The sequence below is a fragment of the Mastomys coucha genome, unplaced genomic scaffold, assembly GCF_008632895.1.
Source record: "Mastomys coucha isolate ucsf_1 unplaced genomic scaffold, UCSF_Mcou_1 pScaffold23, whole genome shotgun sequence".
In the NCBI taxonomy this organism is placed as follows: domain Eukaryota; kingdom Metazoa; phylum Chordata; class Mammalia; order Rodentia; family Muridae; genus Mastomys; species Mastomys coucha.
The window spans coordinates 95550949-95572816 of NW_022196906.1; the positions used below are offsets into that span (position 1 = coordinate 95550949).

The window sequence follows — 21868 nt, forward strand, 5'->3', positions numbered from 1 at the left end:
CTCTCTCTCTCTCTCTCTCTCTCTCTCTCCTCTCAACTGTGGATGTGATGTGATGTGATGTGATGTGATGTGATGTGACGTGATGTGACTAGATTGACTAGATGCTTCAAGTTCCTGATGTTTTGTCTTGTTTGCCATAATGCACTCTCACCTAGAACTGTGAGTCAAGGAAACCTCTTCTCCCTTGGGCTGCTTTTGCCACAGTAATTTGATCACAAACCGCAGAGATGAAACTAAGATACTCCCAAATCAGTTACCCAGGCCTAGAGGAAAATGCTCTCATTATCCAAAGTTATATGTCAAGTCTGGAGCCAAGGCTCCTGCTAAGACCTCCTATCTCTCTAGCTGCACATTTATAGACGTAACAATAGCAAGCAGTCTAGAGTTTGGATGTAAACTTCTCAGTACAGTGTGTGAGCTAAGACCAGGGTCCAGGGACACACTCTGATGACATCTTACGTAAACCCAGACATGCTTCCGCTCTTTTTAATTAGACAGATAAAATTAGCAAGGAGATTAAGGTAAAAGGAGAAATTAAAAATATTTCAATGTTAGGTGGAATTTACAAAAGCGAATCAAACAATGAACAATGAGGTACAGGAAGGAATGCAAAGAGAAACGCAGACAGGACAGAAACATTCCTCATTCCTCCACGCCACGCGGCTTCAGCCAGTCCACGGGCCAGGCAAGAAAGAGTTCTCCCTCGCCGCCTTTCAAATCGCTGGTTCCAGGGATGTGGGAGAACATTCTCCAGAAATCCTTTCCCTCTCCTTCAGATCTTATCAAAGAATACCTCTTCAGTCAGCATCATTCTGGAACGGCCCACACTGCATCCAATTCAAACCACTCACCTGTTTCCTGTCTTAATTTGCAGACTCTTCAGAGACTTTGTTTTTCTTTCATTTACTTGATACCTCCCCCTTTTCTCTTCCCAGTGGGCCAAGCAGAAAGCCAGGCCAACAGCATATTCCAGCCCCTTGAGACCTCCCAGGGCCAAAAAAACCTTTCCCCATTCTTTTTTCTTGTTTGCATCTGTCACGAACAAGCACAGTCATTTTATAACGCAGACACACATACGTGTGCGTTTGCACACGGAAACAGGTTTTTCTATTTGTTTTTTTTTTTTTCCAATTTGTGGTTTCGTTTTTTTTTCCTTTTTGCAGAAAATGCAAACAAAAGAAAAACAAGGTTTTCAATTGAAGGTACATCTCTTCTTCAATATGAAGACATTAATTGAATTGGTTGGATCCCCATGCAGTAGTGGTCAGCAAAGTCCTTTGGCAACTGACAGACGACATCTGGAGACTCAGGAGCTGGGTTTTATTTGAAGAAGCTTCCCTACATGAGTCATGAGCAAAGGGAAATGGATGTGGGGGAGGGAGGAGGGGCTCTGAGGGAGGAGTAAGAAAGGAGAAAAGAAAAGAATGTCATTGGTGAGGGAGAGCATGGCTCGGCCTGGACTTCTGTCTCTTCCCTCCACCTCCTTCCTTTCTTCCTGCAGACAGGTAACTCCAATCCCTCTCGGATGGGAACTGAGTTCACCTTGGTTCCCAATGCATACGGTTTCAGCTTCGCTTCTGTTTAGCATCACCTTTCTCTGTCTTTATCATTAACTCTGTGTTTGGTTTCCCATGGCATCTACACACTTCCGTTGCCGAGAAACGGTGGTCACCCGTGGGCAACAGGTCCAGTTCATTCTTCACAGATGGGAAGTTGTTTCTCAGCCAAGAAGCTGATCTTTCTGGCACATTCCACAGTGGTCAACCTCTGGTTCTCCTTTGACCCTGGTCCTTTTCATTCCTCTCCTCCCCTATGAACACTGAGTTCTCATGCCATTACTGATGGTGGCTGGTTCATCTGGACCCTCATTGAGTGGATGCTGCTCAGAATCTTCTTCTGATGACCTGCCAAAGTGACCCCTATTCTCAGGAGGTCTCTAGAAGGGAAAAAGAAGACAATGTGAGAGTTAGGACAGCTTTTCATAGCTCCAACTCATCGCCAAAGGCACATTCCTGAAAACAGTAGGGTAGGCAGAAAAAATGCACTAAAAATCCCAGAATCTTAAGTTAAATTAGCCCAAGTATTTATGGATAATGTGGCTACATATCGTCATTTATTTTGTATATGTTTGTGTGTTGAGTCTCTAGTGAGAGTGTCGTGTACACACATATATGCACGTGTATATGAAGAGGCCAGCTTTGAGTGTTATTCCTTAGTTATCTATCATACATCTTGGTTTTTTTGTGTTTTTACAACATCATCTCTTGCTGACCTGGGACGTGCTTATTAGGACAGTCTGGCTAGCCAATGAGGTTAAGGGATCAACCTGTCTCCACCTCCCCTGTACTAGGATTATAAGCCCACCTCACTCAGCATCTTTTACAGTGATCTGGAGATAAGCTCAGGTCCTCATGCTTGCTAAGCAAGCACAGGTCTCTCTTCCCAGCACTCACCTATAATATTATCATATTTAAATTCATTTTTTTCTGTGCAGTAGCCCTCACCCCTCCTTCTCATCACAATCTGTGTGAGCTATGCCTTATTCCTCATTTGAGGATCCAGAAGCAGCGCCCCCCTAGTGGCCATGACCCTTGGGTGGACTGGAGTTTTCCTCTCCTCCATGTCTGACTCTCCAAGTGGATGCTCTCTGGAGCTTTGGTTATTCTGTGGAGCTTTCTGCCTAAATTAGTGAACACCCACTGAGGTTGAAAAGCTGTGGGGCTTGCCTGGTCTTCTGATGTTTCCCTCTGAGCTTCCAATCTCTGACTCTGTTTGAATTTTAATGCCATGCATTTTTAAGAAGGGTGATCTTAAAATAACTTTAAAATATCTGCCCAAGGAGGAAGCCAAGGAATATGGCTGGGATAGAGGTTCAGATCGGATTCATCTGCGAGGTGTGAGAATTAATCTGAATAAGTTCACGACTTAAATGTGACCTCAAGGAGACCCGTGCATCTTTCCTTAGCTGATAACAGCATAGAGTACTGGGCCGTACACCATCCTGCAGGGATGTGTTTCTTAATCACTGAGAGACTACTGCAGACTCACAAATATTAAGTGCAGCAGCAATCGGTTTTCCTATGGGTAGGTGATGGGCCAAACGTGTGCTTGTTAGAGCACACGATTCCATTTGTCTCTCTACAAACCAACAGCATAGGCACTATTCTTACATCTGCCTTCTCAGACAAGACAAGTGTCATTCAAACAAGCAATGCACTGGATATCACAGAGCAGGTAAGCAGAGAGAAGTGGGATTCAAATCCAAGAGCACCTGGTTCCCAGCCTCCGTAATGGGCCTCCTTTCAAACTTTCCTATGGTTCTGTTTATTTTTTTCCAAGCTCCCTGGCCCTTTGGCCCTCAAGCCCCTCTCTCATCCCATGTTAGCTGTAGTCAATCTCTCTAAGGCTGCAGCTGCTTCAGGGAAGCATGCATGAATTTTGAATTCACAAATTGCCCTGCCATCTATTTTATCCAGTTGCTCATTTTCTTTCTTACCCCATCTCTCATCTCTCAAGGAACGAACTGAATCGCTCCGGTCGGTACTGTGTGGCTGTGTTTTACTTTGAACTAAATCCCTTAATTTTCAGTTTAACTTTCCTTTTAATTTTCTCCTTGTTCCTTTTTCTGTGACTTTTCCCAGACTGGAGGAACAGCTTTATTTGACTCAGTCATGGAGTGAAGGGGGAGAAATATGCTAAAGTCATAAAAAGACTCTGGCAGATGAGAGTGGGTAGACTAGAGTAGCCCTGACCCTGTAAACAGGTCCTTAGGGTTTCTGATCACCTAGGGCATCTTTCTGGGCTCTGCAGGACGGGGGGTGGCGGGGGGCGGGCTGGTTTGTTTTAAACTTTATTTCTTTAAGTTTTGTGCTGTACGATTGGCAATCATTTAAAGTGGATAGGGCTGTCCTTTTTAGGCATCACCAGGAAATGGGCTTTTATAAAAACATGTACTGCTATTTCCTGGATTCGAATGGAGATGCACATTTAAACCATCGCCCTGGAGAAAAAAAACCAGACTCTATCATTTATAATAAAAGTACACCTCACAGTGATAGAGCGTGACTCCAGGTGTAGGCTGGAAGCAGTCAGTGTCTGGAATCTGTCTGTCTGCATTGTGGTGAGAAGCTAGGAGTGGGTCTCCACCATTTTCTCCTGGATGTAGCAAGTGGCCTGACCCCCCCCCAAAAAAATCCCCCAAAGTCCAGTACTGTGCCTAAGATATAACAGGTGATCCGTTAACATTTGTGAGCAGTCCTCTGGTATAGGCCACCAGAATCCACTCTGATGCTATCAGAACATACTGTAGCTGGGGTGCTTCCTCTTTGTGTGTGTGTGTGTGTGTGTGTGTGTGTGTGTGTGTGTGTGTGTGTGTGTGTGTAAGGAAGGTTTCATTTCCTGGCTTGGATTATTTGAACCTCTTTGAATATAGAAGACAAAAAGCAAACTCTGAACCTGGTCTTTTCTGTGTTCCCTCATTTCTGTCACACAGCAGAATCACCAGAGGAACACTGAAATCCCCTGGTTTTCTGACTCATAACAATTAAGCAGAAGCCTGCAGGTGGCATCAGTACTTTGGTATTTTGTAGCCCAGGCTGGCCTGGAACTCAATAGGGTAACTGAAAATAACCTTGAGTTTCTGATCCCAATACCTCCCCGACAAGCACCACTATCTCCAGTTTACACAGTGCTGGAGGATGAACCCCCGGCTTGAGTCCTGTTAGGCAAGCATGCTACTGGCAAAGCTTCATCCCCAGGCTAAGGCTTCGGTTCTTCTTAAAGATTCCCAGACTATTCCAGTGACCAGTGAAGGCTGGGACTCCTTTGGGCCCTGAGGTAGATGTAAATTGAACCAGCAGCCAGAAAAGTAGCTTTGGGTCCCATCTTACCTCGTGTATCATACTATTTTAGAATCTGCTGAATAGAAAGATTGGAACTAGATAAATATTTCCCAAACTGCAGTTCCATAAAATTCTGTCCCTCAAAACTATGGTTCTATGGTATTTAATAATTTGAAATGGGATTCTTTATTTCAGGATTTCTAATGGCCTTTATAATGCTAATATGAACAGTGAAATCTCCACAAGGGTGATAAAGTGTGCAGCATTTCCCAAATTTATTTGACCGTGGGACCTCTTTCCCAAGGAGAGCCTATTAACATTTCCCACGGCTGATGCTGCTCGCTCGGAACATTCTAGGGGAAATAATGGACCACATGGATCTTTAGGAAACTGTCTAGTTCTCACCTTATTTGAATAATTTTACTTTGTGTATTCCTCGACACTCTTGCGGGAGGAGCAGACTGGTAAATAATGTGCTCATGGAGGGAGGGGGTGGTGGTGAGGGAGATGGAAATGTGTGTGTGTATTTACAAGGGTTGTCCAAGTGTGAGGATGATGCTCCACACAGCTCGGTAATTGCTGGATTGGTGCAGTACTCTGCTTGGAACTCAGTCGCCAGTGCTGGCTGCTGTATCCTCCCTTCCCATCTGGATGCTCTCTTCTATGGGCTGAGTCTATAACCTTAAATGGGGAAGAGCCTTGGTGATTGGACAAATCACATATGGGATGACTCTGAGGAACTCTCACCTGAGGTCCAGAATAGCGTTCTACCAGTACCCCCCAGTTCTGCCTCTTTCACCGTACCAAAGTCTAGCCCCATGAGGCTGGTCTACACAGAGAAGGCTCATTCACCCACATCATCTTCAGCAACAGGGAAACGGCTTAACTCCCTGTTCTGGGCTGGACAAAGGATAGTCTCATCACTTACTCTGATGTCATCTGGGTGACCAGCTGCAGGGAGGTGAAGCCAGCGGTGAGGAAGCTGTCCCTGTACTGGACCATTTTGATGGCACTTAGCCAGTCATCCACGGTGGTAAAGGCCGTGAAGTCTGGGATAGAGCGGTCAAGCAGGGGTTGGGAAGGCCTGGCGAGACAGAGAAACAGGTGACCCCACTGCTGCAGAGAGGTGACACTCCAAGCTGACCCCTCCCTTCTCTCCTGGCACCATCTCCAAAGCGGTGGGGCCAGTCTTTTATTTTTGGGTATTATCACAGGTCAGTCAACAACACAAACTGATTGGTATTAGTATTCAGTAGAAGGGGAAGGGGAACCAGTGACTCCTTTATCAACTGAAATCTGGGTGACTCCCCACCCAAAGATGTGGTCCTGTAAAAGATACGTACGATTCACCACAACCTCGATAAATCTCCTGGCAACCGTTTTTCTTTTCCCTGCTATTTGAAAAGCACAGAGTGGAATAGCCACCCAGCAACAGCTGTACTTTGCTGAATAGACTCAAGGTAGTTAGTTGCACAGATAACTGAGCCAGCCATATTCACACCAGCGCTCTTGATGTCATTCTAGCTTCACATCCAGTCTCCCTCTAGGCCATGAGAGTTTACGCCCTGTATCTCTGTGTGTCCACTGCCTGCTTTGAGACACTTCCTTTCCTTTGTGATTCTTGCCTTCTCCTTTACAGGGTCCACACTATGGCCAGGTACGCTTATCATACCCAAAGCTCTCTCCTCAACCCTGACAGGACAAGCCCTTCAACAGGTGTTCATTGTTCTGAAAGTCAACATAAATGCCTGATACACCCAATGCATGCTGAGCAGCCATGTATCTTCTCACCTAACCAGCTTCTACAACTTCATGCTTAGCATCTGGCTGGCCCTAAGCCTCTAACTCTCTTCACAGGCTGGGCACTTGCCCTTTGTCTCCATCTCCATGGTCATCTGGTCAACACACTCTGGCCCTTCATGTCTCATCTGCAATAGCACCACCAGATGCCTCTCTGGTGCAACTACAGGCATGTACTCTGGGTGTTCTGTATAGGACTCTGCCACATCAGCCATTAAAATTTCAATCTTACTTTAAAAAAAAAAAAAAAAAAAAAGATCAACTGATCCAATCATGATCATTACCTGTTCCTAAATTATTTTAAACTCCACAATGGCAAGAAGTACATCCTAACTAGTACCAGCACTGAGTATGCAGACTGGCCTCTTGTTACCTACTACATTTTGGTTGAAAAGAGAAATTAAAAAATGAATTAATGCAAATATATCTAAGGAAATCACAGCAGATGCAGCTGCCAGCTATTTTGTGCATCCATTCATATCGAATGAATCTGCATTCTATTTCTTCGTCCCACAGGAATGAGAGCCTTAGCCTATCTAAATGTTGGCCCAAACCCCAAGCCTAAACAACCAGTGCAGTTAACAAAAAGATGCCTCCTTAGAAACAAGGATCTAGAAATAGTACATCACTGGTCATATTAGATACAGTCCACTAACACAGAACCCGGTGCTGAGTCCACTGTCTGCCAGTAGATGGTAGAAACCAGACCAGGTCTCAGCATATCTATCCACAATGGAATATATTTTACAGATGCGGAGGATACAAAGAAGGCAAAAATCTGGGAATGTCTTCTATTGGTGAACAATTTGTGCCACTCCAACTTGGTCCTGGACAGAACGAAAGCTGTCAGCCCTGCCCTGGCTGTGAGAGAGAACCGCCAACCACATCCTGTGAGGCATTATCCTGTGAGAACCACATCAGGGCATTATCCTGCTCAGCTAGACTCACACAGCGGTGATGGTTGCCACAGCCTTGAGACTAGCTGGGTTCCGGATCATCTTGTCCAGGGTGTTGACGATCTCTGCAAAACGGGGCCGGCTATTGCGGTCCTTCTGCCAACAGTCCAGCATGAGCTGGTGCAGAGCAGCTGGGCAGTCCATAGGAGGGGGCAGCCGGTAGTCCTGCTCGATGGCATTGATGACCTGGATTGGTACAAAAATATTACTGTGATTAGGAAATGTCCTACTAGCTAGTCATTAGAATATTAGCCTGAAAGATGGGTGTTCTCCAGCCAGGTTGACTCAGGTGCTCTCATTGGTCACGATGTATTTCCTGTCATAGGATTTTCTGAGATCTTGCCTCCCCTACCTAAGAAGACAAGACCAGATCTTGTCCCTTTGGGTCTCCTGCACTTGGTGTAGGGGCTGAGACAACTGGGTCTCTGTTAATATTTATTTAAGAATAAGGGGGTCAGATGGCTCATTTGAAGAGCACTTGCTGATCTTATGGAAGACCCAGGATTGGTTGCCAGTGGCCACATCAGGCAGCTCACAACATTTTCCAATTCCCCTCTTCTAGACTCTTCTGGTACTTCCTGCCCGTGGTACGTACACAAACAACCAACATACATAAATACAAATAAAAACTGTAAATAGCTTTTTAAAAATGAGTAGGTGGAGCTAGAGAGATAGGTTGGTGGTAAAGAGTGTGTACTGCACCCAGCTCCAACATTGTGCAGCTCATAGTAGCCTCTAACTCCAGAACTCTAGCTTTAGAGAGAGCCAATGTTTTTGACCTCTGAAGGCACCGGCACTGCTATGTGTACACGCGCACACACACACACACATACACACACACACACATATACACACACACATGACATAGGAGCTAAACATGGTATGCAAACGTTTGTAAATCAAGCCCTTTAAAGGCTGAGGTAGGAGGATTCCAAGTTCTGGGCTAGCCTGAGCTTATTTAAAAAGACTATCTACAAACCAAAGAAAACAGAAGACATGGAGATCAAATCACAACAGTGGCAGATGTTAGGTGAAAACCTAGCTATTCATAAAGGATGCTCCAAAAGCCTGAGATGGCCTCTTTTTTTCTCAGTCCTAAGGGAAAAGGAAGGAAGAAGATGAACCAGAAAGCCCCACTCCGTGCCTGGACCCCTCAGATGCTTCCAGTGCAAGGCTGCCCTAAGCCTCCAGAGACACAATCTGAAAAGGTGCAGTAACAGCTTCCCTCAGAGCAAGATGGGCTCACAAAGTGAGTGAACACCTCTAATCCAGTAGGGGTGGTTTTCACTACCTCTGCTAAAAAAGAACTTTGTAAATGTTTTGGAACCTTTTGGAAGCTTACTTTTCAGATTTTGTGTATTTTCACACTGCAGGTTTTTTTTTAATTACTTATTTAATGTATGAGTCCTCTGATGCATATACATCTGCATGTCAGAAGAGAGCATCAGATCTTATTACAGAAGGTTGTGAGCCACCAAGTGGTTGCTGGGAATTGAACTAAGGACCTCTAGAAGAGCAGTCAGTGCTCTGAACTGCTGAGCCATCTCTCCAGCCCCAACACTGTACTTCTTAGTTCTCAAACCATGTAAGTCAATTGTGCCTGCTCTTCACTTTTTGTATTAGAAAAAAATCATAAATGACCCAAGTTCTAAGCATATGATTGTATAAGGGCACACTCAAAGAACCACAGAAAGCTAGAATCTAACCAGCCTTTAAAGTGGTGTAGCCATTGAAGTGGAAATGACCTCACATACACTACACAGGCAGGCACAAGGGTAGGATGTGTAACCATACAGCATAGCCATGCTTTCATAAAAAACAATGTCATAGCAAAACAGAGCCCAGTAGCACCCCCCCCACACACACACATACACAGGGACCTTGACTAGATACACACTGTGGGGCACATTGCTGTCACTCTGGGCAGGGAGGAACATGAGTGCTCTTTATATTTTTCTTCTTGCTTGTTTGTATTTTATTATTTGTAATAATTGTGAATTGATTTTATATTAAACAGGTGAAGCACCTTAAACAACAAAGGAAATTATTTGGAGTTCTATAATTTTCTGGTATATTTTTACCTCAACTTCCAAAAAAAATCAGATTCATTTCAACGATTATTCTTTTCTTTCTGACCTTGTAAATTGGTCAAAACATGAACATCCTCAATCAGCTTAGATTTGTGCAATTTGTATGGATGGTCCATAGGACATGAGATAATATTAACTGAGGTTATTAGAGATAATAAGTGTATTATTTTTCCATTCATACAGTGAAAAATGAACATATGCTTTACATTAGTATCACTACTATATAAAATGATGAGTGACTGGGAACATTCTCTTTGGAAGAGTGGACTGCACTGACTAATTTTTATCTCCTTCCCAGTGCTGTCAGTCAAATTCCATTCTACCCTCTTTGGAGGACACTGTGGCTACATTTTTCCCATGAGGAAATGAAGAGATAATCAATGAAATACTGTTCGTGAGACATACAGTGATAGCCTGCAGCTAAAACACACAGGATAGCTGCCTTTAAGGTGTCTGAGGGGCAGCTCCTGTAATCTAACCCTAGAGGCCACAGCACTCAGCTATGGCTCTTGAGATATTCATGGGCTGAAGCAGGGTCGAGCTAAGCTAAGGAATCCATGAGAACCAGCCACTGGGCATTGTTCCCATTAACCTGGCTCATTGACATCCGCCCTTTTCTAACTCCTTCCAAGCAACCAGACCGAGTCTCCAAACATGGTGGAAACAAGTCGGATTGTCCACTGAGTGCTCAGAGGAGCTTTGTCTGGGTCACTTAAGGCCAAGCTCGATAAGGCCAGCAGGAGGGGCTAGAGTCCAAGTCCCCAGTCTCAAGGGGTTTAGGGATTCCAAAATCCTCTATGCAAGGCAGCAGAAGGCATTAGCATTTCCCCTAAACTCCTGGCACTGCTTTACAAACTAATTTTTCCCATAAGCAAATCAACTCCCTTCCCTATTTCAGAGTAACAGTGCTGAGAAACACTGGTGCAAGACCCAAGCAACCCAGATAGGGCATCAAGAGGATGGGGGCCACCTATGCATGTGCCAACTCTTCTATCCATGAGCTTTAGACCTAAGCAGTGCTACCTTGTTGATAACTGCCCCAGTGTCTGCTTTGGCATCTCCTCTATTTGTTTGGCATGCTAACCTTCTTTTGAAGAGGATATCGAGATATCACTAGCTCTTGCTCCTCAGAAAGGTCAGCCAGGAGCAGAGTGGCTGTGTTGGTGGACAGTACTCCCTAGGGATTGGAGGTATGAGAGAGTGGATCCTGGGTGCAAATTCTACTTGTTTTTAATCTATGAAGTCTAAAGATGATCAATGGACTATAAACTGCACAGTAGGTTGCTTGAAAGACCAGATGACACAGTGAAGGGGTGCATGCTAAGCACCACACAGATGACTGACAGAAAAGTCCTCGTTGCATGGAGGGACTTATCACGACACCTTTTCTCTCATGGACAGTTTACCTGCAGGTAGGGAGCTGATACTGCCATTTGGGAAGAGCAGAAAGGTAGTGTTGGAGATCATCAAGAACACAGTAAGGACACCTTGTGACCTTACCCCATGTCTTACCTTTTTCTATAAAGGACAACCATGGGAACTCTTCTCATATTCCTGTTTATGAGCAACTTCACTCCATCAGCTATTTCTTCTAGATGACCCGTTGCTATTATCCAGCTGATACCCAAGCACTGATACTTCTAACGTCTCTATCCTTTGTACTAGTTACATTTCTCATGGCTATGAGTGGCAGGGAGGAACTATTTTGGCTCAAAGGTTCATGGAGTTATGTTCTACTGTGTCTGGACAGGCATGACAGAGGTCAAGGCCATCTGTTACTTGGCGCCACCTAGGATGCAGAGAGCTTGGGCCACAAGGGAGTTGCCTATCATCCTCAAGGCCTCTTTGCCAGTGAGCTGCTTCCTCTGTCTAGACCTCAGCTCCTAAAGGTTCCACACTCTCCAAAAATAGCATCTCCAGCTGGAAACCAAGTGTGAGGGTTCAAACCTGAACCTATGACGGGGACTTCACACTCAAACTGTAACACTCTGATGATTTAGATATGTCTGCCAAGGCCATGAGTTCAAGGTGTGACCTTCAGAAGTGTGACCTAGCTTGAGAAAACATCACTGAAGCCATGCTGTTGAATAGGTATTGGCAACCTGCCTTCTTTTCCTCTTCCTTTTTGCTTCCTGACTCTGCTAATTGATGGCCATCTTCCTCTGCAACAGGCCCCACCACCCTGATGTCCCATCTCACAGAGTCCTGAAAACTATGAAATCAGCCAACTGTGAATGATGTCTTTAAAAAACAAAAACAAAACAAAAACAAAAACAACCCCTTTTTTCTCTTTTAAAATATTTTTCTCAGGTGTTTTGTTATAGAAATGGAAGGCTGACTAACACAACTTTCAACCTCAAAGGGAAAAAAAAAATGCCTTGATCATCCACTGGGGTTTTGGAAGCTCTTACCTGCTGGTCCTCATCTTTGACATGATTTCACTTGGGAGATATTTATTCTCTTTTTAAGGATCTAGAACTTTTCTCAATTTTAGAGTTGCATAACACTCATGGCTATTATAAAAATATTATTAAATCAAAGACAATGTTAGAGCTCTATTAGGACTTTGAGAACATTCCTTGTCACACCTGCCTCACAGATATGGAGAGTGGGGAGGAGAAGGTATGGAGAAACACTTTTAGTCAAGACATCGGATTGTGATACCAGTGACCACATTTGGATTTTATGGAAAGACTTAGCCTAAGGCCAGGGCCCAGGGCCCAGGGTATCCTGCCTAGTGGGAGTGAAGATCAGTTGGGACGAATTCTAGGTCCCTTCCTTGGTTCATAGTAGGGTGAGGTTTATGAATATTGAGATGAGTGACATTTGAGGCCAGCCTGGTCTACAATGCCAGTTCCAGGATAGCCAGGGCTATACAGAGAAACTCTGCCTCTCAAAGAAAAACAAAGAGAGGGGGTGCAGATATTAGAGCAAGATCAGATGACACTTCAAAGGGAAAGGAAGAGGGAGGTGTTGGGGTAGGCATGAGAAGCAATCCAGGCAAGTTAACCTGAGCTCGCTGCATAGGCTGCTGTAACTCTTTTGAATATCCCCCAAAGTCCAGTATAAGTAAACATCTGGGATTGGAGAGATGGCTCAGTAGTTAAGAACACTGACTGTTCTTCCAGAGGTCCTGAGTTCAATTCCCAGTAACTACATGGTGGCTCACAACTCTTCTGGCATGTCTGAAGACAGCTACAGTGTATTCATATAAATGAAATAAATAATAAAAATAATAATAAGTAAACATCCTAGGGCCAAACCAAAATGCTGAGATAGGAGAGTGACTTCTTGTGTTCACATGAGCCCAGAGACGGTGTATGTGTGTGTGGCGGGGGAGGGGGGGGGCTGGTGGGGGGGGAGTTGTGGGGGATGTGGCTGGATTAGATCCAGGAACCCGTAGAAAATTCCAAGTGTTTACAAGTATTACAGGAGGTGATTCTAGCATCTCTAGAAGGCGAGCAAAGTCCCTCCCTCAAATTTTGGGTTGAGTTCTTGGCTGTCCCTGAATTAGCATTTCCCATTAGTGAGCTGGAGGCAGGTGGTATCTACTTGACCCTGAACTAGGGAGAGTGAAGTGGAGGAGCACGGAGCACTGGAGGAACCAGGGCAGAGTGGGTTAAGTTGAGCTCTGATGTTTCAATGAAGCCGCAGCTCCTCTCCACAGACACTGCCACTCTCATTATCTCTGTCAATCAGATCTAAGCAGCAGAAGTTCCAAGTTGCTCTCTCTGGCTGACAAACTCTCTGTACATGTTCAAAGACCTTCCTGGGCTCCAGAAGCCCAATTACCAGCACTCCGACTTGCCTCTGCAATTCTCTTCCTTAAAGCCTTTTCAATTGTCATCTGTAAAATCCTTCACAGCCACCACCTCTATGCTTTCTGATGAGTGTGACTGCAGCCCAGCTGCTGGGAGCTTCTCCTGTCTCTCTCCCAGGCCAGGTCCCAGGGGATTTCTAAATGAGCATGATGTCACCTCCTGTTCCTGTTAGGAAGAGAACTGCACTTGGGACGAGGCTTAGGGACTGTATTTGGGAAAAATACAAGAAAAATGAGAATTTCTGACTACTGTGCAGATGTTCACATTTCTTCTATGTCTCCACTCAAACATCAAATATCCAGGAAGCCTTCTCCCTCCTCCTAAATGCTCCCCAAACCTCAGTGTATGCCACTGGACTGTAAACCCCTCAAGAATGGAATCAGCAAGTACAAGGCTTAGTTACCATTAGTACATGGACTGTGTTGAATGAATGTTTTGGGGATTCTTGAAACCCAGTGCCAGACATTCTATTTGTTTTCACACAAGTGAAAGCCTTGCCTGAGAATATCTTAAGTGTCAAATCTCGCCTGTCCATTCTAGGTGAGCTGAATTGGTCTTTCTCAGATGAGGATCTCTGGGTGGGGACAAGATGGGTCTGCACTGTCTGGCTAGCATGTCTCACTTAGACACTGTAGATGGAAGATGTGTGCGGGCGATTTCATAAAAGCAGCTGAGTTGCTGTCTGCTCCATCGCTTACTGATTGGACACACTACAGGAGCAGAGGCGAGGCGTGGCTAATCATAGATAATAGAGGACTTGGACACCACATGGTTGCCATCAGGGCCCGGTTAAAGATGCAGTCATCTCATCTGCTCTGAACTAGAGCACCCTGCATACACCAGCACCAAGTACTGTCCCACAGTCACCCCAGATCTTCTTCTCATAATTTCACCGGAAAACTACCGCCTTTCTCAGTCTTCAGAGAAAATCCATGAAGACCGGCTGAGGGCAGTTTTCACAAACCGAGGAACACCTCCAAGGTCACCCAGGCATGGATGCGCTTACAGTGTGATTGTAGGGGCTGAGCACGTTGGTTCTACACTGGGGATAGCCCTGTCTCTTCCAGGTAAGAACCTTGGAAAGATTAAGAACTGCCCCCATGAAGGTGGAAAGATGAGACACAGTGGGTACTGGAAACAGAAGAGGAGTGGTCTAGGGGGGTAGCCCAGGACAAAAGTGGCATTAAACTCCAGGCAAGGGTTTTGATTGGCATCTCGTTGGACTCAAAGCATCCTAAAGCTTTAGTTACTCTTTACTATGAAGCAAACTTCCCATCCAGGAAGAAATCTCTAAAAATGCCTCTACTTGTAGTGTCTTTGATGGCTTCTTCCTTCCCATTCTCACCGTCTTCAGGGAGGGCGCGGCCTGGAGGGAGATTGATGACCTCCCCACCTCCATAGACAGGGTCCTTCTCCTGCAGTCAGCCTGAAGTTTACCACCTTTGGGAACCGTTCTTAGTGCCCTCTTTGCTGATAGTAGCACAGGTTCACTAAGGCTTTCTTGGGGAAGAAAGGCTCCTTATATTTCCTCTCTTTAAGCTGATGGCAATGTCTTGGGAATGTAACTTGCTTGGACCAACACAACTGTCATGGGTAGAGCAGGATGTGGTCTCAGGCCATGACTTTCAGACCAATCCTGCCTCTGATCCACATTACATACATGAGAAAGAAAGATGACACATTGGTTGGGAATTGCTGTAGAGTTTCTTGCTTAGTTTAGGTAGGGTCTAGTCATGGCTCATGGCTAATCAGAAAAATCTTACTGCCTTTATAGACTTTGTGGTTGATAGCACTGATGTGTTCCATGCAGGGCTCTCTGGTCCCTTCAGATATCCATGGCAAATGTGCCTCTGTGTCCCTGATTGATTTAAAGTTCAGGGTCATGAGGTTCTTATCCCAGGTTAGAAAAGAGGAAGCCTTGGCACTCATGGCATGAGGTATACTTGGATGGATGTTCACATCAACTGGACGTGGCTGATACTTACATCTTGATTGGACATATCCCAGTAAGGTCTCTCTCCAAATGACATTACTTCCCACATGACAATCCCGTAGCTCCAGACATCGCTGGCTGATGTAAACTTGCGGTAGGCGATGGCCTCTGGAGCTGTCCATCTCACAGGGATCTTCCCTCCCTAGAAGATGAAACCAAACCAAGTCAGTTCATAAAAGTAAAAGGAAAAATAGGCATGCATCTTCTTCTATACCATACCCTGCACTGCCCCAGCTTGTAAATCAGGACAGCCAAGAAATTCCTTGACCAACAAGCAATAAATGTTGACAGTAGTCTACTTAGAGAAGCTATGGGGAGACCAGCAGGGCCTATAGTAGCCTCATAGAGATTCCACACATGAAGGGGATTGGCAGTGATGAGATTTCACCATTCCACCCTGATACCCTGCATTGATTTTACCATCAGTGCTGGTAAAGTGTTGGGAGGAGAGAGCAAAACCATTCTAAACTCACTAGAACCACAACAGGTTGGCTACTGGAGATGTAAGCTGTGGTTGTCATTGTGTCACATAAATGCAAACACCACAGGTTTGGTGTCCAGGTTAAACAGAGGTCTTGGTGCTCATAGCATAAGGTATACTTGCATGGGCACCCACATCAATTAGAGGTGATTGCGACTTGATCTTGATTGGACATATCCCAGTAAGGTCTCTTTCCAAATGACACAACTTCCCACGGAAATGCAATGAATACTGAGGAGCCATGGGGCACACTCTCTGGGGACTCTGAGAAGTAACACCAGCTACATCTCTGTGGCTGCTCAAACTGTGCTCCATTTCTAAGGAAAGGTTTTCCTAGCTCCACGTTCTTGTCCTGCTTACAGCCATGGGTTGCACTGGGTGTGAGGAGCCCTTGGCCTGTTTGTATGGTGTTCACCCCAGCTACCCTTCAGAAGAGGCCAGGATCTATGAGATTGGAGATCCTGTTTTGTTTTGGTTTTGTTTTCTCCTTTCTGTCTTGAGCATCATTTGGATGTATCTAACTTGGTTCAGTGTTTGGCCCTTATATCATTTCTGATATAAGGCCAGCAATGCTAGCCTAAGAGCTAGAATCATCTTAGCCATTACTTAGTCAGTGAATGAGCAAACCACTCCTGTATTTGTCGGGCCCTGTTAGAGGAGGATCTGGAGTCTCAGAGAAGAGCCCACCCAGTGAGGCTACAAACTGCTATCAATGTTTATGGGATAATGGGGAGGCAGACCAGGAAACAAACTCACAATGTAGTTAACGCACTTGAAAAAAGGAGGAGGGTGAGGACAAAGGTTAGCTGTGGGGGCACTAGTTTTGACACAAGTGCTAGTCTTTTCTACCTATGTGACCAGGGAAAGTAGCTAACCCCTCTGGGATCCTGGACAGCCTGGTCATCCTGTGTAATAAGGGGCTACTATTCATGGACATCTGATGGCCCACTGCCCGTGTATTAACTACTGTTCTCACTGTGTGCTAAGTACTGTTTCTATCGTGCTCAGCTCTAGAGAGTAAGTCATTGACTAGACAAACTTGCTGCTGAAGGGAGATCCAGACAGAACTCAGGAAAGGGCTAAAGCAGTCCAGCCTAGCTAAGGCCAGTGATTCCTCAGAAGGAAACAGAGAGTGGTAAGGGTAAGACAGAAAGCAAAGCAGCTTGGCTTGTCCAGCACACACACCTACACTGACTTTATGTGTTCATGTGATCTGTGTCAAAGCTGCCACCCAAACACATCACTCTTTAGGACATGTGTGACCTTCTTTTTCCACCCCTCATGCTAAATACCACATCTCACCACACGGCACTGTTCTGTGCCTGGACAGGGAACCACTCCACAGTCCCTGAAACTAAGGGAAACACAATGGAATCTACACCAAGGGGCAATAGATCCTATCTTCTTTCCCCCCGGGATTCATGCTTCAGCTGTAGGCCACCTTTTATATTGAACACTCTTACAACCCATTCAAATCACTGACATCTATAGCGGAGTTCAACAAAAATGCCTGTTAAGTGTACACATGGTTAATCCACAGGATGAGGGAGAAGCAATGGTAAGCAGCACAGTGCATTTTTATCTGGCTTCCTCTCCTAGCTGGGAAAAATAAAGGCCACCTGGCCCAGACCTCCCTCCCCCGGCTCATGTCCAACTTTCTGCAAGGAAGACAGTCCTGATTTCCCCAGTGGATTCTGGCAGGCTTTTGTGGTGGGAGATGTCCTCAGCTCAAATGCCAGAAACATGACAAATACCTGGAGGGCAGTCTGAGGCTTCCCTGCAAGGGATGCTCTGTCCTCACAATCCCCCAGAACACAGATGCATTCACTGGCTTTAGCAATATGGCACCACAGTAGAGAAGAGAGGTGGAATCATCGGATGAACCAGTAACTGCCAAACACATAAATGTCAGTGGGTGGTAGCTCAGAGAGCCTTGCTCTGTGTCCTTGAAGGAGAGATTGTTGCCATATCTTGAGATAGACCAACTTCTCCAAAGGGAAAGAGCTTTCGCTTTTCCAAAATACTTGAGCTGGGTCATGGAGATCGCTTAGTCAGTAAAGTGCTCCACTCGAAACCAAGGGGACCTAAGTTTGATCCCCAGAACCAATATAAAGAAGGCCAGAGGTGGTGGCCTGCGCTTGTAATCCCAATGCTGGACACAGGCATATGCTTGGGGCTCATGGTCAGCCAGCCTAGCCCACTTGATGGGCTTGAAGCCAATAACAGACCCCACCTCAAACACAGTGTGGACAACACCTGAGTTAAGTGCGGTAAGAGAGAACAGGAGGGTGTGTGTGTGTCTGACACACACACACAGAGAGAAAGAGAGAGAGAGAGAGAGAGAGAGAGAGAGAGAGAGAGAGAGAGAGAGAGGCAGACAGACAGATAGGCAGAGACAGAGAAGACTAGGTAGAGAAAGTCCATAAGTAAAGGGACTTAGGGCTTGCTTATCTTTTGTGTGTGTTTGTTGTGGATAGGTGAGGGATGAAGGTGTAGTTCTGAATTTCAAAGAGATGATTTGGGAGTCTGGAAGTGTCCTCCTCTGCCAAGTCTGGAGCAGACCCCAGGGGCTGTCAGCAACAGCTGTTGAGCTGTTGAGCTCTTGCATGTAAAGTGGCAGTGCCAGGCCCACTGGCGGGCAGCCTCAAGCCCTTCTGCCACCTTGCACTGCTGGGCCTCACTGAACATGGAGCTTGGCCTGTCATCACCACTCCCTCCATCTCAGCAGGTGGCTGGGCCTTCCAGAAGAGCCACCCTGGGCAAGGAAGTGACAACTTGTCATGGCCAGCTCCTCTCGGTTGAGAAGCCAGGGGTGCACTGACCTCTGGGGCAGAACAAAGGGAAACACAGAGTCAGGGGAGCAAGGGGTTGGTATCTTTCCTCACAAGGATTTTAAATTTCTCTTCTGTCTTTATGTACCACACCGGCGGTGTTGTCTTTTCATGCTCAATGGTAATTACAGTGACAGTCATGATTACTTAACTTGTCTCTGGTTATATGACAGGAAATCTATTAGGTTAGAGGATGCTGACCAGCCCCATGAGGGGACTGAAGAACAGGAAGTGGATGACATTGCAGCAAGCCAAGAAAGTCTTGTTCCTCGAAGAGGAAATCTGGACCTGAAGCCAAGGCCAGTCCATCCACATGTCTGCAAAGTGTCGTAAGGGTCCCTTACTTTCCAATGTAGGTTTTAAGAAGGGGCACAGAGAAACAATGACTTTCTCTGCTGGGTGTTAGGTAACATAGAAAGGAATTCTTGGTGTGCTGAAGAATATGGAGGTTCAGTAGGAAGGAATCAACATCCTTGTGGAAAGAGAAAGACTGAAGAGGCCCTTGCTCTGGATCAGGCTTTGCACAGCATCCTACATCTCTTCCCTGAGACATGCTGAGGGCACAGGTCCACACTCTACGGGCAATGATATATTACTCCTGCCCATCTTTGCTGTGATCAAGTGCCTGACAGAAATAAGTTCCCAGAGGAATCCTTTATTTTGGCTTGCAGTTTGAGAGGTGGTAATCCATCTTGGTGGTGAGAGGCGGAGCTAAACAACTCTTATCATGGCGACAGAGAGGCACACAAGAAGGGGCCAGGGTAAGAAACAACTTATAGGGACCAACTTCCTCCAACTAGACCCCACAGAACGGTCCTCTATACAGTACCCATTCTGTCCCCAGCAGGGTACAGGGGACATAGCAGCAATGAGACTCAATTCCTATCTCAAGAAGAAAAGTTTATCTCTGCAGCCACCCAGTCAGTATGTTGTTTTGTCACGGTGAGGATGGGTACAGTGCACAGCCTTCTGCTCTAACCCACCCTATTAGGAAGGGCAGCTTTCCTAGACCAAGCACTGGTCTCAGGACTCAGCCCCCTGCTGAGAACTCATCTTAGAGATCTTCCACAAGTCTGGCATGGTCATGATGTCTCTCTCCACCATATTCTATGAGACAAAGTCTCTGTGGGATTATGCAGGAATCCAGGCACTAAAGTATACTGACTACAGAGACCATAGACTTATTCACAAAATACCTGAATCATGGTTCAGGCACCTCTCAAAATTTGGAAGTGATAGGTTTATGACTAAGAGTGTTGCACGGTGGGTCTGAATTTCATAAGCCCACTGCTCCAAAAGGTTTATAATATAGAAAATATGTTGGAATTTTGATGGGCCAGGCATATAACCCATTGAGCATGCTATTGTTATCATTAAAGAATCTACTAAGAGTTATGAGTTGGATTATGTCACCCACAAGGAGATATACCCATCTTCTAACCTGTTATTGTGCCATTTGGATTCTGGAGGATATAATCAAGTGAAGATGTAGTCATCCTGTATTGGAAACTTGCCCTAAACGTAATACTGGCTTCCTTATAAGAATGTCATGCAAGCTATGACATCACTAAGGGGTAACCATCCTCTGAAGACCTGAGGTGGAGACGCAAGTGGTGAGTCTACATAGCAGACAGGTGACTTCTAGGAATGAAAAACAAAAGAGAGTCTGTTCTGTGGCCTTAACTAAGGAGGAGCCTCTGGCTCATGACCTCCAGAATCGAAAAACTGAATTTCTGTTATTTAGAACCAGATTACAACCCACAAAATCAACTGATAGGGACTTATGGGAACTCACAGAGATCAGGGAGCCTGCTGGGGTCTGATCTAGTTCCTCTACATATATGTTCTGACTGAATAGCTTGGTGTTCTTGTGGGGATCCTAATAGTGGGAGCATGGGCTATCCCTAACTCTTTTGTCTATTTGTGGGATCCCTTTCCTCCTACCGGGTTCCCTCTTCCAGCCTTGATGTGATGGTATGTGTCTGGTGTTACTGTAGCTTATTATACTGTGTTTGGTTGATGTCCCTGGGAGGCCTGCTTTTTCTAAAGAGAGGCAAAAGGGGGTTGGGTCTGGAGGAGGCAGGAAGTAGGAAGGAGAGGTTGGGGTGAGGGAAGGGAGGAAAAACTAGTCTGGATGTAATATATGCGATAATAATAATAATAATGCTGGATTATTTTACTTTCTTTATAGCAACTGCAGGAGGTTAATGCATGGACTACATGGATTACACACAGCGGTGTTAGGCAGCTATTTAAAGTCACTGCGCCAAGCTCTTTGGTGGAAAAGTCTTATGAGATATTGCTATTAGACAGTGGTAAGACTTGAGGATGAGGGGTACTGCTGACACCTTATATCAAAGCCTCTTAATTAATCTTGGGCCCCAGTAATATTTATTCTGTGCTGTCTATCAGGTCCCAGCCACAGTCCACACCATGGAGGGCTCTTTCCTAGCACACAGCAGAGTCCTAAGATCTAGGTGTCAGCTTCAGCCAAGACAGCCAACACTGCTCTGCATAGCTAGGTGGTCCAGCCCAAGAATGCTCATGCTTGTCTACCGACAGCAGTCACTCAGGGGATGTCTTCATTGCGCTAACCGTCCTTGATACTGTCACTTATGTAGAATTCCCAGGAGTGATGCTCAAGGTTAGTAGTTTTAACAGGAATCTGAGTTAGATTAGAATCATGGGTAGGTGGATCTAATATGTCGACATGAGTGGTCCCCGAGACCACAGAAAGGGGTGTGAGCCCTGGTGAGCAATGTCTGCAATAGGTGACATAGCAGGCGGCTGCGCGTGCATAACAGGTATTTGTCAATGCCCTGATGAATCTAACAAGCTCTTAAGATGCTGAAAAGGAAACAGAGGGCAAGTTTGCCTTGCATGTCAAGAGTCACTCTGGAGTGGGCAGATTGGACCCACCCCTTGGGGCAGTGAGCATTCTGATTGTAGTTGACCAGCCTGGGAGAAGTAGCCACCCATAAAAGCAGCTCTGCGCAGTGCTGGGTAGACAAGTTGGCACGCAGATGGCCCCTGTCTTCAGAGCACATCTATGTGA

General features: G+C 45.6%; 1 protein-coding gene across 2 annotated transcripts in view; it reads right to left on the reverse strand.

Moving 5' to 3' along the window:
• Positions 1–460: 460 nt before the first annotated feature.
• Positions 461–21868, reverse strand: part of Ephb1 (EPH receptor B1) — a 429402-nt gene continuing 407994 nt past the window's right edge. The window contains exons 13-16 of one of the 2 annotated variants that reach the window (XM_031343409.1): positions 15494–15643; positions 7590–7783; positions 5770–5925; positions 461–1936 (exon numbers count right to left, since the gene is read on the reverse strand). In XM_031343409.1, the coding sequence (XP_031199269.1) occupies positions 1828–1936; positions 5770–5925; positions 7590–7783; positions 15494–15643 (609 nt within the window). In that variant the 3' untranslated portion in view covers positions 461–1827. The remainder of the gene's footprint in view (positions 1937–5769; positions 5926–7589; positions 7784–15493; positions 15644–21868) is intronic. The other variant, XM_031343410.1, reaches the window with a different exon arrangement.